Here is a 19,398-nt window from a genome sequence, read left to right on the forward strand (position 1 = left end):
CAGGATGGTAAACCCACTCAAAATGCTACAAGTACGTGCATCTATGACACATCTAAAATGTACAGAGAATATTCGGAATATGCAAGGCATACATCTTCATAAATATATATAAACGTATCTATAAGGGTGTAGACATTTACTTCAATGTGAGTATTTGATTGTCAGAAAAAGAAATGAAATCTTCTCAGGGCATCTGGTGCAGCATATGCAAATTTGAGTAAATTAGAAATACACTTAGGTATCTTAAAATAATTTAGGCCCCAGGTGAGTTTCTCTAGTTACATGCTGTGTAAACAGGCCTATTTCATTGCCATTTTACAGTGGCTGTAGATATGAACAGCTTTCACTCAGTAATTCCTGTAACCAGAGGGATAATGGGATCCTTTACCATCTAATTTAGGGTTTGTTAGCCAGGCTTTCCTGTTGCTGTTTACAAAGTCCAGCAGCTTCCTGATTTGGGTTTTTTTTCTGGAAATTTGACTTTTGACTAGGACAATGGTATCGCCACTTTAGAGGCTGCACTGCACACCTGATTCAAGTGTGGGGGAGGACTGAACAAGAGGGAGGACTGTGTACCATGATCCCACTGTATACCATGATCTACTGTACAATCCATCCTTGAATGTGTCTTGGATAAATATTTCTCAGCAACTGATTTATTTCACTTGGATGTCACCTGTTCAGAGGCTCAACCTTTTTGAACGTCACTGTGACCAACATATGCAATACTGTGCTGACAACTAAATATCAATGTCATCCCTTTATTGGATAACAGAGATGGAGCAGAAACCCAGGGGGAGAGGCAGAATTTGTGCAATGAACTGCTGGCATTACAGCAAATCACACCTTCCACAAGCAGCCTTTGGAAAAAGAGAATAAAGCTGGAGGCAGGCATTGAGCTCCATGAACCATCCTAGTATTTCTCCAAAATTGACCTTACCTTCAGATTTTTAACGTATTTGAAAACAGCAATTCAGGGGTTTCCTTCTAGATGCTCATGGCAAAGTTTCTCACCCCTAATAAACAAGCAGAAATGCAAATTATGTTACCATAAATAGAATCAGTCCAAAGTTTGCTGCATATCCAGGCATGCGGTCAATCCATGTCAGCTTCTCCTTTTCATTCTGTAGCAAAACACATAAACAAAAATAACAGATGAATCAGAACTGTACAATAGGAAACATTAGAATTAATAGGATTTATTGTTGAGAGCCATTATCAATTCCTCTGCTGTGATTTTGAAGTATATTATGTGATTTAGAACACTGTTATTTTAAAGTAGATTTTAATTTGAGATAAAGGAGAGGAAGAGTAAATAAGACATGTAGAAAATGTCTGTAAAATTCAGAAAATATCCTATGCAACTCTGATTTAAGTATTTGAAAACATGTATTCAAGTCTCACTAAAGTTTTATCAGGAGAAAACCCTGAAATTGACCTTAATACACATTTAGGCAAAGCAAAATTCAAGCATTTATTTTTAATTGCTTCTTGTAAAAGTACAGAAGAATAGTGCTTGAGACAGAAACCATGATAAGAAGGCTGACTACCATTGAACACAGACTTTTTTTCTTTTTTTTTTTCCTAGTGGTCATAAGCACCAAATGTGACCCCTCAGATAATTCTTGGCAAGATACCCCAGTCCTTCCCCTGGTACATGTTTTATAGCATAGGGAAACTACAAAAGCAAGGCCTCTCTGATCCCTGCTGCCAACCTTGTTTTTTCATGCATAAACAGCATCTCCCTCTTCCCTGCATAATTTAAAGCAACTGTGATCAGTGAAATCCAGTATGCTTTTCCCCTCCCCACTCAAACTCAACTCCAGCCCCAGCTGTATGTACATCTAAAGAAGACATTTGAAGATGGATTTATGTGAGAAATACGATTCCCTCCTCTCAAAATAGGTTTCTTAAAATAATAATAAGGTCGCTGCTTTGCTTAAGTTAAACTAAAACTATATAATCAAATTAACTAAGGACACAAAGCCAGCTGCTGTTGGTATTTCTGTGAAGCACCACTGCTACCCCATGGACCAGTACTACCTTTACACTGGAGTTAGCCCAGAGTGATTCTAAATTTAAATGAATTTAAATCAGATTAGAACTGAGGTCAAAGGTTTGCTATAAACCATTTCTAAGGCACAATTGCCCACGGATAAACATAAAAATCTGGGAGCGCTGTGCCTTTGTAAGAAGCTTTCCCAAAGTAGAATTAGGACTGCAGCATTTAAGTGCAGAAATGCAGCTGTGGATTTTCTAAGCGGGATGTGGAATTACACTCGGACACAACCCAGCACAACCCTACACATCCAATGCCATGGTGGTGGTGCCCAGACACTGTGGGAGGGAGCATTACTCAGCAGCCCCTCTTGTGACCTCATCTCATCTCCTTCAGGACAGTCCTGGCAGCACTGGAGCACAGCAGACCCAACCAGAAGCACCAAGAATTTGGCCCAGTGTACACAGCACAAAAATATTCTTTACAGTTCATACACAGAGTCCAGCACGTAGCTGGAAGGCTACTTGAAAAAGCATTCCTGTGAATGCACACATGCATTTCATTGCATTTTGGCTGTTACCACTCGGCAATTCTACGGGACAGAAGAAGTTCTGAGGGATTATATTCCCTGAAGTCCTGAAGGACACCACATTTTAGTTTCACTAGGGGCTGTGTAGGGCTGTGGCTGGTGTGGGGCTGTGCTTTGTACTTGTGCTGAACAGAGGGCTGATAATACAGAGATGGGTTTGTTACTGTGAAGCAGAACTTAACATTGCTGCCACACTGCTGAAAGAATTTAAGAGGAGACACAGCCAGGACAGGTGACTCCAACTGACCAAAGGCACATTCCAAACCTTATGGCATCATGATCAGTGTATAAAGTGGGGAGAAGAAGGAGGGAGGGAGGGATGCTTGGAGTAATGACGTCTGTCCTCCTGAGAAACTGTTGCATGTGATGGAGCTCTGCTCTCCTGGGGATGGTTGAACACCTGCCAACCATGGCAAGCAGGGAATTAATTCCTCGTTTTGTTTTGCAAAATTACAGAATCACAGAATAATGAGGTTGGAAGAGACCTCTAAGATCATCAAGTCCAACCTATGCCCTAACACCACAACTAGACTATAGCATCTAGTGCCAAGTCCAGTCTTTTTTTAAATATATCCAGAGATGGTGATTCCACCACCTGCCTAGGAAGACAATTCCAGTATTTTATTATTCTTTCAGTGAAATTTTTTTTCCTAATATCCAACCTAAAGCAGGGATTTTCTCCCTTTTAGCCTTCCCATTCTCCCCCTGATCCTGCTGTTGGGGAATGAGTGGTTGCTGGCTGAGGTTACACCAGGATGGTCAGCAGGCCATCTTCTCAGCTCCTTCCATGTATGTTCTTCCTTGAACCTTATTTTCCCATGAGTTTGCCATGGACTGTAGCACTCAGCCAAAGGGAGCTCTGAACAACGTGAGGAGTTGCTAAGCCAACGTTGAGAAAAAAGGCAACATTGGATGAAGAAATTGAGCTGCTTAACATACACTGCCAAAAACAAATTTGGAAATTTAACTCATTATCCCAGATCTCCCAGTCTGTCCTAGTCTATCCCAGAAGTTTCAGCTCCTCCTAGTCCCTCCCAGGGCTCTTTGTCCATCTCAGTTTTTCCCAGTTCATCCTCATCCATCCCAGAGCTCCCAATCCATCCAGGCAGTGCAAAGCTGCCTTCTGTTCTTGTGACCAGAGACAGAATCTCTGCACCCTGGAAGTGGGATGAAGCTGAATCAGGGAAGGTTTAGGGTGGATAGCAGGAAAAGGTTATTCCCCCAGAGGGTGGTTGGGCACTAAACAGGGAATTGCCATTTCCCTAGGGAATTGTCACAGCCCCAAAGCTGCCAGAGCTCCAGGAGCATTTGGACAACAGTGCTCTGCTCAGGGTGGGATTGTTGGGGGATCCTGTGCAGGGCCAGGAGCTGGGCTGGATGATCCTCTATCTGGAGCAGCCCAAAATTTTAAGTATTTATTGACACAACAAGATGAAATGGATCATCTGCAGAACAATCTCAGTGACAGATATGTTACACCGAGGAACATTCCCCAAGATAAACGGTGTTGCAGGGGAATATTTATATGCAGACAGAAAACCTCACCATAGAAATAGTTTGGTTTTGTGCCAGAGGCAAACTGAAAGTTTTACTTTAAAAATCTTACTTTCGTTTTCCTTCAATGCAATGATGGATTTGCAATTCTAGTGGAGGAAAAAGCAAGTTTTGGCCTGTGTGCAGTGACGTGTTCCTGTTTTAATGTTTAATCATGTGGGGAATGTATTCCTTGAAGGGATACAGCTCTTTTCCTATCAAAAAATAGAAAATGAAATATAAAAATTTTTTTAAAAAAGATAAAATTAAACCCCTTCTATATTTTTCTGGATGGTTTATTTCCATATGAGTTACCTAACATGGCAAAGATCCAGCTCTGCATCTTCAGGTGGATGGGCCTCTGGGCTGTGGAAACCTGGAAGTACCCTGAACTTGGACAGTACCAGGCAGATTTTGAAAACAGTTCTATGTTTCTCTGTGAATTAAACCACAGCCACTTTGCTCAGATCACAGCTATTTTAGTTATTAGTGGCTATTTTCCCTCAAGACAACACCTCCTCCAAGCAGGTGTTTCTAACCATCAGCAGTGCCAGCTCAACCTTCACTTGGGGAGCACAACCAGAGATTTTCTTTCTTCTCCATCCTGCTTTGTAGCTCCAGTGCTGAAATTCAAGGTCTTCATTGTGGTTGCACCTGGGCAATCCCAGTGATTTCACTGGACTTGCACAGAGCTGTAATAATTGACTGGAATTTAGTAAAAGATGCTCAGAGAAGAACAAAATCTAGGACTCCTCTCTAAGGTCTTACACTGCTAGCAACAAAAATAAACTACAAAATTATATTTCCAATCACAAAATCTAGAAATTCACCTCTAGAAAGCTCTAAATAACTAACTGGCATTTTTATAACTTCACATTTCTTAGTAGATTTATACTTCAATAAAAAGCTTTAATTTGTGTAAAAGCTGCATTGTCCAAATGAGCATCTAGAAATATGAACTGTGGTATCAAATACAGCTCTTTTGTATTTATGACACCTAAAGCACTGTCTGTGCTCTGCAGGCTCAGGACAAGACACGAAACGAGCTGCTTCTGAAATAAGGGGTCCTTATAGTTTTACTGTGGCCTTGAAATAAGTTTAAGACAAGAAGTAAAGGATCCTCCAGAGCCATAAAAGGCCTGCAGAATGGGCAGCTGTGAAAAACAATCAATTCCAGGGTGATGACACAAAAGGAGGTACAATCAAGGACCATCAGTATTTCTGGGATCATCCAGTGGCCACAGTGGTCATTACAATTAAGAAAATTCAGCCAACTTCATGGGATTCTTTCAGCCTATATTTGGGACTCAAACATTTTGAGGGCTTGTATTAGCCCTCAGACTTCTGTGAGGAAAGAAAAAACTGCTGCCATGCTGAGCATCTGCAATGCCTGTGTCCATCCCTGTCTGAATCTAGAAGTTCTATTATCAGACCCCCACTGAAGCAAAACAAAACATTTGTGTTTTAAAATCCACCCATTAAAAGAGAACTTCATTTCTATTCTTCTCATTCAAGCAGCAATGGCATTTTAACAGTAAATGTGTTTGTGTTTTGTGAGCAATGCTCTGTCTCAGGACTGCACATGGAAAACAAACTGTCAAGGTTCATTTGGAGACAGATGAAGAACTGCAAAACCTCTAATTAAAATTTTTTTTCCTGTCCTTGAAACATGCAGAGTAGCACAGACACACCATTAGCTTTCAGTGGAGCTTAGTGGACACTCTCTAAATCTAAATTGTGGAAGCAATGCAGAATAGAGAGCTTTGAGAAGTGTGTGCAAGGCACACATTGGGATCATGGAAATTAATGGATTTTAAGGCTAAGCAATGTTATTTTTAACCACCCCATCTTAGTCTCCTTCGTAACCATGTAACTTCCTTGAGATTATTTTTGCTATAAGGATAATAAATATGATTTAACTAATTCTTTTTTTAAAAAACCCTAATTACAGCTTGAGCATTTCTGTGATGAACAGTCAGTTACAAGCCTTATTAGATCATTCCAATTGCTAATTACCTTAACTGTTGAAAATATATGGTTTATTTTCAATCTGAATTTGCCTATCTGCATCCTTGGCATTTAGCTGCAAATTTGTCAGTTAAGAGCATCTACTGACAGAATTCTGGGACTTGGCTGTGGGTTCTTCTGAACTATGATCAGGCCACCTCTTGGCTTGTAAGCTGGCTGAGACCACTCCCTCGGAATGGGAACCATCAGCCAAGCCCACAGCTGTATTTTTTCTTCCTGTAATGGGGCTGGAAGTAAATCTCCCACAGGCTACAGACCTGACATGGGCAACTGACTTGACCCTCCACATAACAGGGCTCCCACGGGACCAGAAACATCTGATGTGATGGGTGAGGGTTGTGCTTCCAGCCATGGGGCCCGGCAGGAAAGAGGATACCAGCCTCATCTCTGTCAGTGAAGATGCTGGCAGAATGGAGGGAAGAATCCGTGAATCCAAGAGCTTTCTACTCCTTATGAGTCTTAACACTACATTCTGAAATTCCTAATGAAAAATAAAAAGTCCTGGAACAGCTGTGGCTGCCCCATCCCTGGCAGTGTCCAAGGCCAGGTTGGATGGGGCTCTGAGCAACCTGGGCTAGTTGAAGATGTCCCTGCCCATGGCAGGGGCTTGGAACTGGGTGGTCTTTAAGGTGCCTTCCAACCCAAGCTATTCCATGACTCTATGAGTTTTGCACAGCATTTGACACATACACATACATACACACACACACACATATATATATATATATATATATATATATATACACACTCATTACATGTATGTAAATGTATGTCACATGCATGCAACAAGTACCTCGATAAAAACTAGTGACTTGCTGTAGATTTGTGGAAATATTTCAAGCTGTTTCCTTCACACAATAATAATAATAACAAAGGCTGGAGGTCTGCTCTCACTGAAATTTAAATCTGTAAAGCTAGACTTGGTTAAATTAATATGTTGTAATTTACTCAAGAATAAAAATGGTTCTTTTGATGCAGTTAAACTTCTTTTGACACTGGCACTCAATGCACTGTGGCATACTGCAATCTTTATTGTGTAAGTGGCATTTAGGTGCTTAGACTTTATATCACTGTTTAATATCAAGTGCTTGATATTTACATATGGTTCAAGTGAAAACTGGCAGCACTTAGTCTTTTACAATGACAGTTTAACATATGGCTTTACAAGCATGAATTATTTATGTCAACTTGAAGCCATTCAGAATATTACCAGGAAAATACTGTAATTTGCACAAACAATAGGATTACATCTGTAGTCATAAATATTCATTATTTGTCAATGCTCTTTGTAGATGGTTAATAAATCATAATGAGGCTGATCCTGAGAAGGCAAAGGGCCAGCTGTACAAATACATCTGGTGGGATTTCCAAAGCCCCTGACTGACAGTAGTACTCAGGCCTGCCACAGTAGAGAAGGTGGTACTGGAATGTCACAAATTCAGCATGAAGGGATACCCTGTCACCTGCTCAGCTTTTGTTTTTTAATATATCTATTAATGCAAATAGAAAAGTCTCAAAGAATGTAATAAAATACCACATGTGGCTTTAAAAAACTCTTAAATAAACATAGTCAAGCATGAGGGAGACAGATTTTGAGCCAGACATATGCCTACTTTACTTTGCATGATTGAATCAATTTAATATGCTTTGATATTGACTGGACATGGAACTATCAGGGAAAACAAAATGGGTTTCAAAGACTGATTTTACAAAAAAAATGGATTTCACTGTCCTAGAGTTCACTGAATCTCCAACCTCCACTTTGTACCCTGAGATCCAGAGCACCACTATTGTAATAGTCATTCTGGTTTCACACTTTGTCATGTAAACTGTGAACTTCTAATGGAGAAGTTAATGGAATAATAAACACAACCCATTTTAAAACAATTCATTAAGCATAAATTAAAAAAAAAAAATTACCTTTTAGTAGTTCACATAATTCAGTACCATTTAAATTACTGGCAGGGATATAATTTAAGAGTTTCTCTCTGTAAATTTTTCATCATAGGACTCTATGTGAGTCCTATGTGAGACCATTGGTTACACAATCAGTTCCCATCTACCTGCAGTATCTCTTCTTAAAATATAAAAATGTGCAAAATTATGCTATCTTTTGTAACTTCAAGTCTATTTGTCACAGGTAGATAACAATATATCTGAACTTTAAAACCACTTGTTTAATCTCATTATACACTTTCATATTAGCAAAAGTGGGAGTAATACAGTTGGCAATTTTGCAATTTGCAAAGCACAAATTACAGTTCTCTGAATTAAATTTATCTCAGCTTATGATTTCAGTTCTGGAAGAGATGCATTTAGTGCTAGACTCTGAGGAAAAATGTCCTTTCCATGTTCCCTTGAAGCTTTTCTGGCCTAATTCCTTGTCGGTGTCCTAGCTGGAAGAATCTGGCCTGAACATCTTGCTGCTGTGAAATCATCACAGAACTCCTAGGGCAGCAAAATCTCACTGTAAGGCTTTGGCATTGCACACTTTGAACATGATTCTCCATTGTCTTACGCCATGTGAAGCCACTTATCCCCACACAAAGCGTGAGACAAGGACATGCAACACATTATCGGCTTCCTTGGGTTGCAATTTCAAATTTAGCTTACACAAACTGTGAACGATCACACCAGCACCAGAGGAGAGCACAGTGGTGTAAATTTTAGCAACCCTTTTAAGCTGGTAATGAAAAGCTTGAGGAGCGGAGAAAGGATTGAAAGGGACATGTGGCTATGCAAAATTCTTTCCCTGGCTCCAGAACATTTATTACCAGCTGTAAAGTATTAATTAAGTTTGTATTCTAACATTTGAATCTGCTATAAAATTTGAAACATAGTTGCAGAACACAATCTACAGAGGCAAACTTTTGCCAATAGCAGAGAGATGACGTGCAGAAAAGAGTTCTGGATAAACAGCAAATGGAAGACTGGAAGGATGGGAAAGGATACAAGAGCAAGGGGCCTCCAGCTCTCTCCATTTTGCTCCAAAAAAAAAAGACATATTTTGGAATTAGAAGAGTCCTGTCCCTGCTTTCTCTGTCATTGGCATTGCCCCTTGCTTTGATCCCATGGCCAGGGGAATATTTTGTTTGGCTAATCATGGAGAAAGTCTATAGCAAGTAGAAGTCCATAATGAGCACCCCAGCCTCCCCACAAAACCCAACAAGAGTGGGGAAGAGTATGAAATAGTAATTAAAAGCTGTCAATAAAACAAGGACAGGAAAAGACAAGGAGACAAACTATTAATGGAGTGGGAAGAGTAATGAAATACATATATTTTGGTATTATAAGCATTATCTTTATATATATATATATACACACACACATATTCCTGATGCTATCAAATTGGAAGTGACTTCCTCATGAATTGCAGAACCAATCAGGTTGGAAAAGAAGCCTAATATCAGTGAGTCCAAGCTTGCACCATCTTGTCAGCTAAACCAGAGCAATGAGTGCCACATTCAGGCTTTCCTTAAACACCTCCAGGGATGGGGATTCCACTGCCTCTCTGGGCAGCCCCTTCCAATGTCTAATCACCCTCTATGTGAAGAAATTCTTCCAACCTGATGTCCAACCTGAACTTCCCCTGGTCCATAAAAATCTAATTAGAAGTCCTTTCCAATTTCCAAACAAAGAAATGATAATACTCATACACTGGGCTGAGTTAGGTAATATTTATTTCAATTGTATATATGTGCTAAAACTGTGTAGGAAACACACAAAGCTCTCCAGGGGGCTACTTCCTACCAGCATCCCAGATAATTTCCCCCTTTCTCTTTATTTCTGAAGAAGCAGCTGTGTTGGAAGTTGGCAGTAAAATGCAGATCTATTGAAAGATGTTTTGAAAAGCCTTATTTGAATTTATTATAAAGCAAGTTAGCAAAATTGGAAACACTAGGCTTCATATTTAATTTTCTTAAAAATGGTTCTCTGTGTCTTTCCTACGATTAAAAAAAAAAAAAAAGTAGACAAAAAAGAAAAGTAGCTCTATCTACAAAACAAATGTCTGTAACTCCAAACCAAATAAGTGGTGAAAGTAGTGGAAACATGTACATGAAACTGTGAGGTGGTATCTGGTCAGGGATCACACTTTATCCTGCATTTAACATGGCAGCAACTCTCCAGGCCATGTCAATTGGGTTTGCAGATAATACTAAATTAGGAAAGGTTGTGAATAGTGAAAGAAGCAGAGATTAAATAACAGGCTGTTGAGAAAGCAGAAATACAAGTGTGAAATGGAATGAGACACAAGCAGGACAAATGTCAGGACAGAGAAAGCTTTTGTAGGGACCTCCCACTCGTGTTTATTCTACATGAATGACCTCTTTCAGAAAGGAAGAGACATGTTTGCTTTTCACCCTTGATGGAACATGGTCACTGGTACAGCTGTACAGACAAGGGATGGAGGAAGCAAGATGTTTGAAATCTAGAAATGCTAAGGAATTCTCCATTATTTGCACTTTGAAATCAAGGCCATCTGCTTTTCTAGAATTTTTTGGTTTAGTTTGATAGCTCTTATGGATTTCCTGAAGGTTTCATTTAGAGACATTCTATAACTTGGGTAATAGAAGAAAGCAGGTTGCATCAAAATTAAAGACAAAAAGTATTTTGAAAGAAATGTGTGTAAAGAAAATAGATAAACAGTCCTCATATGTGTTGCTGATATGGATCAAAATTAAGTAGAGGATTAAAATACCAACAGAAAATTTAGGTTGGACATGAAGAAAACCCTTGGAACAGTAAATCCTGGGATACTTCAAACAGATGTAGGTACTGCCTAGGAACAGTTCCATAACAAGGCCATGCTATATGCATTGCTGAAGATTTATAAGAACAACTTAAAGAAATGCCTGGCAAATATGACACTGAGTATAGCTGGCCCTGCTTTGGAGCACAGTGCAAGAACTGGATGCTTAATTCCTGGTAGTTTTGTTTTGTTTTGTTTTTTTTGTTGGTTTTGTTGTTGTTGTTTTCTGTAATACCTATGACCTTTGTGGCCTGAAAACCATTGAAATTACTGTGAGCTATTTCTATTTCTTTCTCGTGTTCAGAAAACTACAAAATGCTGATAAATCTCATGTATTTTCCTCAAATCACTATAAAAGAAATTAAAAAGTTAAATAGCTCAAGTCAACAATTACTGATAGGACATGAGTAGACACGTGGTCACTTATAAATGATTCTCTCATCACATATCCACTCATTTAACTGCTGTGAGCAAATAGAACCATCTCACACAACTTCAGAGGCCACTGAAAGCATGCTCCTTATTAGATGAAAAAGGCTTTTTAATATATGATGGCCACCTCACAGAAATCCATTCCCTGCATCACATCAGCTCCTGCATCACCCACTGCCTAAAATGCATCAATTCTCATGTTTGTAGAAGTGCCCAACAACCTATTGGCTTTTAACAGAACTATGATTATCTACTCATGGGAATAATAAGATGGAATAATTCCATCAGAAACAAAGAAATTTTATGTCCAAATAAGATTGAACATATTAGCAACAGATTAAGCATCTGGAATCTTTGAAATAATTTGACTAAATGTGCAATGTTATTAAGAAAAGATGTGTGTTTTTTCTATTGGGATTTATGTCTAACACTTATTTCCCCACAGATGAGCTTCCTCAGGCAGCAGGAGGAACAGCCAAAAGAAAACAGTTTGCTTATTTGTTCAAGAAATGAACTATTTGCTCAGTATTTTAAAGGAGGCAAAAACTAACACTGTGACAGTCCTGCACACATGGTGTGTGGTTGGCCAATAAAACCCTGAGATCTGGTTTGCAAAGGTCTGGAAGTGATACAACACTGGCAGGGTTCAAATGAGACTTTCCAGCTCAGTGCACTCAAACACTTCAAACTCCCAAGTCCAAATCTCCAACATTGCACTTTGGGGCCTTCTAAGTCCCAGCAAGGAATTGCAGCTCCCATTTTCTTTACTACTATCCATAATGTGGAACTTGGCATATCAGGGGGAGATGCTCTTCAGAGAAATTACACAAATACCACCCACATCCACCTGTTTCTCTTTTCCTGAATTATCCCATTGCCAGTACCCCCAGGGATGCCAGGTGGCTTTTCTTCATGAAAACAAGCTGTTCAGAGATGCTCTTTCGTATGGACTGCCAGCCTTTGAAACCAGAATGCCCTTGGGGACAAGGAGTGGGTGGAATGTTTCCCCAGCCACCACAAAAGAAGCTCTGTCACAATTTCTAGCCCTGTGGATTTATTCTGCTCTAGAAATAACCCAGACATCATAAGGCCCCTTTGTCATAGAACTTCTGGAGTGCACATTTTTCTGTTCTTGCCTTAATTCTTCTGCAAGACATATATTTACTTTGTGCTGCCTCCCACCAGAAATCTTCTCTGGAGTGAGAAACAGGCATCTGTCCATTGGTGCCTCACAGAAGATCTGTGGACTATATTGTCAACATCATTCCTTTCTTAGAATTTCTCCTCTAGAGTCCCACAAGGACCTGTTCAAGGGTGTCCAAAGCAGGGACACCAAGGGGAGCAGAGGGATGGAGCAGTTCTGCTATGAGGACATGCTGAGGAAATTGGGATTGTTCAGAATGGAGAGGAGAAGACTTTGGGGTGACCTCATTGTGGCTTTGCAGTGCCTGAAGGGAAAGATGGAAAGAGACTCCTGGCAAGGGCTTCTAGTGACAGGACAAGGGGGAATGGCTTCACACTGACAGAAGGCAGGGTTAGATGGGATATTAAGAAGAAATTCTTTCCTCTGAGGGTGTTGAGGCCCTGGCACAGGTTTCCCAGAGAAACTGTGGCTGCCCCATCCCTGGCAGTGTTCCAGGCCAGGTTGAACAGGGCTTGGAGCAACCTGGAATAGTGGAAGGTGTCCGGACAGGGGGTTAGAACAAGGTGATCTTTAAGATCTTAAGAACCTAAAGATTCTATGATTTCTTCATACACAGTATGTGGTTTCACCTTAAAGAATCGCCAGCACAGAACTAATTAATATCAAACCCTATTTGCTTTGAAGACATTGGTCACTGTTTCTCTTGGCAAAGGTCTCTGTCTTTGCTCCTTCTTTTGCCCAAGTCTTCTAATTCTACCCATATAACCAATAATCACTGGTTCCACTACAATACACAGGCATTCTGCTCCTATTTTTGTCTCACTGCTTCTCTTCATGTGTTTATGTTGTTCACATGCTCAAACTTTCATCTCAGACTGGAATCTTGTACTGATAGAGATGGCATTTTGGCACAGAGTACTGTAAAATATTTTGTTTCTTTTCAAAATGTTCTTAGAGTGACTCTTACTGTTGGTAGCAAATCTGTTCCTTTTATCCTTTTATAACCTGAAAGATCATAAGGATAAGTAAAATGAAGAAAATGGACCAAAGAGTCCTTCTCATTCTAAGAGAAGAGTCAATAGGTCTGTTATGAAAGGTGGCAATGAAAAGTTAGGCTTCATAGGCATTTAAGCATGATAAGAAGGGCAATAAATTATTTTTTTTCTCTTCAATGAAAATTTCACTGCATTCAATGAAAAGAGAAGAGAAGAGAAGAGAAGAGAAGAGAAGAGAAGAGAAGAGAAGAGAAGAGAAGAGAAGAGAAGAGAAAAGAAAAGAAAAGAAAAGAAAAGAAAAGAAAAGAAAAGAAGAGAAGAGAAGAGAAGAGAAGAGAAGAGAAGAGAAGAGAAGAGAAGAGAAAAGAAAAGAAAAGAAAAGAAAAGAAAAGAAAAGAAAAGAAAAGAAAAGAAAAGAAAAGAAAAGAAAAGAAAAGAAAAGAAAAGAAAAGAAAAGAAAAGAAAAGAAAAGATGTCTCAAATTAGGATGGAAAGCTAAAGTGCTTGTTTGCAAAAAAGTTTTTAATTACTGTGAACCAAATGTTTTACGTCAAGAACTTATAATATTTTGTTTTAATTTCTTCTATTTTTAAAACCTCTCCAACACAAATTCCATTTTGAAATAAGAAGTAATTTAAAAACAACAGTTGGAAACTCCTCACTCTATAAAAGTTGAACTTAGATATTTTATTAAAATCAAAACATGTTTTATGAAAAAAAAATAGCTGCAGCAAACAGCATGTTAGTGGGGGAGAATTTGAATGCACAAGGGAAAAATGCTGAGAAAAATTCAGCATTTGTAAATAGAGACATATTTCATCAAAATTTTTTTCAAAGTTTTATCAGAATAGAAAATTAATCTCTGCACCACCACAATATATTGTCCATATTTGTATAGAGAATCTTGAGAGAAAAACAGCAGAAAGTCTACTTCATGTAGTAGTAATAAATACTAAGAATTATGGTTCTATCATAACTGTATTAAGAAGAAACGTCTTGTCATATGCTTGTAATTACAGTGAGAGGAAACACACAGTGACAAAGCTGATCTTTAGGTTCTGTGGACTCAAAATTCTATATTATATTTAAAAATATTACTGCAAAGCCCCCTCTATGGTTGAAATTAATTATCCTTTTGAATGGAGGAGCTGTGGAATCAGAGAATAGTTGGGGTTGGAAGGGACCTGAAAAATCAGCCAGTTCTAATCCCCTGCTACAGGCAGGGACATCTTCCACTATGCCAGGTTGCTCAGAGCCCCATCCAGCCTGGCCTTGGACACTTCCAGGGATGTGGCCTGTCATTACCGTTAAATTCCAAGCTATAGCTCTGTTTTGAGACAACTCCTGTATTTAACTCCAGTTGCTTTAAATTTGTTGCTGCTTCATGCACAGTTTAATATTTTCACACTCAAGCTCTTAATGCAAGCTCTAATTGAGCTAAGAGAGTCCTGTATATTCAGCAGCCCACCTAACATAAAGCTATTTTCAATTTCAGCTCAAAATGGGTCCACTGGGACCATTGCTTTACCTGCAGGGATACACCACGCTATTCCATAAGTGGATTTGCAGGAAACTCCGTTGTGCTGCTGTCATATTCCTCCCCATGTGTTACAATCCAGAAAAGCACAGACACAGCAACTCCTCTGCCTGGTTCTTTCAGTTTCTTGGATCCTTGGTATCAGAGCCTGTTCTCCTACTGCCTGTGAGATTTGAACTCTTACTGGGTTCCCCCCACAGAGGAGGCTCACTGCTATATGGACAGATAGCCACGGAATAATACTCCTCATCTGAAAACAGGGCCTTAATTTTTATTTTTTATGTTTTCAGAGTCTGCAAAATCTGCAGCCTAAAGTAACAATTAACCCTCTGAAGAACCTCTGCTGCAGATCTCGTACACATCACAATAATTGATCCATTTCCTAACCTTTGGAAAAGAGTGCTGTGAACTATGAAGTCATACCTCAGCTGAAGCAAAGCTTTAGGCCATGCTTCATAGTTTGATAACACTTATATTAATAAAGAAATGTACCCTGTGTCTAGTGCTTGACATAGGAAAGGTGCAGAGTCAGCAAAATGTTAATTTTAATAGTAATAATAATTTTTAGAGTATCAGCTAGTTGCACATCAATCTGCCTAATCGTTCCACTTCTCAACTGTACTACATTTGTTTCTGCTTCTAACACACAGAACTGTGTAAAAGATGAGCTCTAGGGCATGAGCCAGAGCCTTGAGCTGGGCAACAGCAACACAAAACATACAGAGGGCTCAGGCATGATATCCCCAGCAACATCACACCCTGAGGAAAAGCTGAGAAGGGATAGACAGGGATAAGAGGTGTGTGGCCTCATAAAAACATGAGCATGACAAGGAAATATAAGTGGAATGAAGCAAGTGCCAGGCAGTCATCTTTGAGATCACAGACTCACAACATCCTTAGGGTTGGAGGGGACCTCAGGAGATCATCCAGTCCAAGGCCCCTGCCCAGAGAAGATGCAGCTGCCCCATCCCTGGAAGTGTCCAAGGCCAGGCTGGATGGGAATCTGAGCAACCTGGTCTGGTGCAAGGTCTCCCTGCCCTTGTCAGGGGCGTTGGAACTGGCTGATCTTTAAGGTCCCTTCCATGATTCCTCATTCTATGATTCTGTGTTATCTAAAAGCAAAGATTTAACAAAATAACATGATGCTTCCTATCTATTCACACAACTTCAAGAAATAGGGTTTTTTAAAGATACTAGATATTCTGAGGTCTATAATAAAACTTCAAGGGTCATAAAACTGGGAATTTACTGGTGGATTTTGAGGATGTTGAATGTTCATGGAAAGTTTAGAATATGCTTTGGGTCTAGTGTTGGTGCTGAGCCAGCAGCCCATTCCAGCACACCATCTTTAACAGTGTGTGGGTCACAGGAATGGTGCAGGAGGTGACTTAGTGCTGTCATGTCCAATACACACCTCTCTTCCTTCAAGGCTTCAACCTGGGCTATGACTCTTACAGCGTCCTGGGAATGGAGCCAGGCCACTGGAGTTCTTCCTTTCAACCCAAAGTCTGGAACAAAACGCTCACTTTGAGAGTGTGTTTCATTGCTGTACTGGTGTTACTAGGCTCTACATTTCAACTTGATTTGCCTGAGTGTGTTTCAGATGATACTTCTAAAAGGCTTCTTGAGAAAAGACTGAGCCTGACCAAAGGAGGTGGCCCACTATGAGATCATCTGCTGGGAGACACGGAGGTCCCTAGAGCTTTAGGAATACAGGTGAAGGAAATACAGCTGTCACCTCAGATTACTGTTGCAAAGCAGGAAAATTTTCATTCCATTTTCTTTCTGTCAGCCTGCATTCACAAACTTGGGCAAAGCAGAAATTAGCTCACAAACTTCATCTCCTTAGACTTGAAGTTCAATACTCCCATAAAAACATACTCCCCTGAATTATGCACAGTGGGAAAAGACTCATGACACTTTTCCACATGTACGCCAAAAGTCAATACCATGCTTCTAAATACACCTGAATTTGTTCTAAATATGTTCACTCTTTCTACTTTAATAAAGGCAAGTAGCACACAAGAAATTCAGATTATTTTGTAACATTATTTTCTGGTTGAAAAAAACCTGGGCCATACATTCTCTGTTTTCCATGTCTTTCTTCCATTTTGCCAAAAGTTGCTTTCAAAATCCTTATCTTTGTTACTGCAGAAGCCAACAATTCTAAGGAAAGCACCTACTGTTGGTTTACATTTTCTTTGTGAATATATAGAAAAGGGGAATAGAAAAGTATTTGGGGTTTTTTTGTGGCATTCTCATGCTAAAATATGTGATTTAAGAGTTTCAAATGCATCGGGGCTTGGGAGGAAATTTCAGTTGCTCCAATTTATCATAAATTTGGTCTGGCTAAGAGCTGAAACTCTAGCTGAATGCTGCAGAATATGGAGTTAGAGTTGGTCTGTGTTTTTCCTTGAGTGTTTAAAAGCAGTAGTGAAAGTGAAAATATATAATTATAATTAGAATGGAATAAGAACAGAAACTAGCTAGAAAAATGCACAAAATGATACATAAGTACAAATCAAATATTTAAATTTTGTAGACCTCTCATTATATCCTAAAGGGATTTAGGAACAATTATTAAAGTGATGTTGTTTTCTGACTTTCCAGGATTATGTATAACAGTCTTGTCCCTGAATAGAGAATTACTGATGTCTCTCTATTTGGCAAATGCCTGCTAGTTGGACACAAATACAAAATTAAAATGCTTCATGTGGACCAGGAACATCTTTTGTGGAGCTTTGGACTGGTGACTGCAAGACTTGCTTGACTGGACTTTTATCAGTGAAAGGATTAATATGGGAAGTAGCAGTTTAATTAAGAAACATTATTATATATATATAATTATAATATTCTACTAGTGAGGGATCAAAATTCAAAGTCTTCTCTCTAACATGCATAAAAAACCTCTGGAAATTCAGAATCACTGGGTTTTAAATTTTAAATCCAGAATCATTGGACTGGGTTTTAAATTTTGTTTAGAGTTTTTATAGAGAAAATTGCTCCAGGGGGTTGTTGTGACCCAAGGGCAGGACCCAACACTTGGCTTTGTTCAGCCTCAGTTAGACCTTGTGAATTACTACAGATTTACACTGTGGAGATCAAGGTCTCATTCAGAAGTGGTGGCTCACATAAATCAGGAACAGGCTGGGACCATTAGAAATATTGGGACAACTCCAGACTGGATGCACTTAAGTTGTCTGTGGTGATAGAAGTTCAGTAAAGCCAGTATATTCCTCACATAATTCCAACCTTCATTCCTAATGGAGTTCATATTCAGCACAGAGCTCTGTGTGAAGTGATCATGGTTTTGACAAGCAGAGTGAGGCTCAAGACAAAATGCTTAAGCAGAAATGTACCCAGTATGTGTTGGAGTATGTGTAAAGTATAAACTCCATTTGCAGGAATGGTCTCAACCTCAGGGAAAAAAATTAGTAGCTAAAAACAGGATCTCTCTGTATTACTTCTAAAATAAATAAGCTCATTCTACTACCAGGCATGAGGTTGTGCAAAACAGTCTTGAATACTTTTCACCTGAAGATCAGTTCACACTGAAATCATCCACAGAATTAAAGAAGATTAAAGGAAGTGTTTCTCCTGATATTAAATGAAAACTTCTTACTTACAGAAAGCAAGAGGCAGATTAAGTAATGAGTGAAATTCCTCCTATTTACATCATATTTTTTCTGATGTTAAATTCACAATAACACCAGGAAATTAAGAGTTGTATGAAAGCACATTGTTGTTTCTAAAAACAACATCTTGAAGTTGCACCTGACTACATATTTGTCATGTTTTGGCTCATTTATACCTTGTCTTTCAATCTTCTTTTCATCACCCCTACCTCTAAGCCAAATTCTTTTTGTCCTTGCCTCTGCTACAGTTATTACATAAATCTCTACTTCTCATTCTAAGTTTAATGATTCCCATGGCTATAACCTCCTCAAGTCCATCTTCTTTAAATTATAAACAAATCCAAAAAGTTATTACCAGACATCTCTCCAAAGAGACAGGAACACATGAACCAGTACAAAAGTACCATGCAAAGGCTCTCCAGTGGTGTTGCTCAATGGAATTCCTGCATTCACTGCTCATGCAGAACATGGGAACATCTCTGCAGTTCCCCATAATCAAGCAGCACTGTACCATATCCTACAAATCCCTGCCTTTTTGGTAGCATCTTGGATAGTTTCAGCCCCAACACCCCAAATTTGTCCACAAGTTTGCCCTTCTCTTCCAGCCCACGACACAATAACAGTTCTTTATAAAACTTTATAAGGGTCTTATCACCTTCCCAAAAGTAGAGACTGTGCTGCACAAGATTTTCCTACAGTTACATACAAGAAAAAGAGATTTATCTCTATTTACCAATCATTACTGGCTGCAGAGTA

General features: G+C 39.3%; 1 protein-coding gene across 2 annotated transcripts in view; it reads right to left on the minus strand.

Annotated features, from left to right (window-relative positions):
• ANO2 (anoctamin 2) overlaps nucleotides 1-19,398 on the minus strand; it is a 132,760-nt gene that overhangs the window by 37,339 nt on the left and 76,023 nt on the right. For both annotated transcript variants that reach the window (XM_031503685.3, XM_085568527.1), the window contains exon 15: nucleotides 1,050-1,124. In XM_031503685.3, coding sequence (XP_031359545.2) covers nucleotides 1,050-1,124 — 75 coding nt within the window. The remainder of the gene's footprint in view (nucleotides 1-1,049; nucleotides 1,125-19,398) is intronic.

Source organism: Lonchura striata, chromosome 1A, assembly GCF_050655825.1.
Source record: "Lonchura striata isolate lonStrDom1 chromosome 1A, ASM5065582v1, whole genome shotgun sequence".
NCBI classification, from domain to species: domain Eukaryota; kingdom Metazoa; phylum Chordata; class Aves; order Passeriformes; family Estrildidae; genus Lonchura; species Lonchura striata.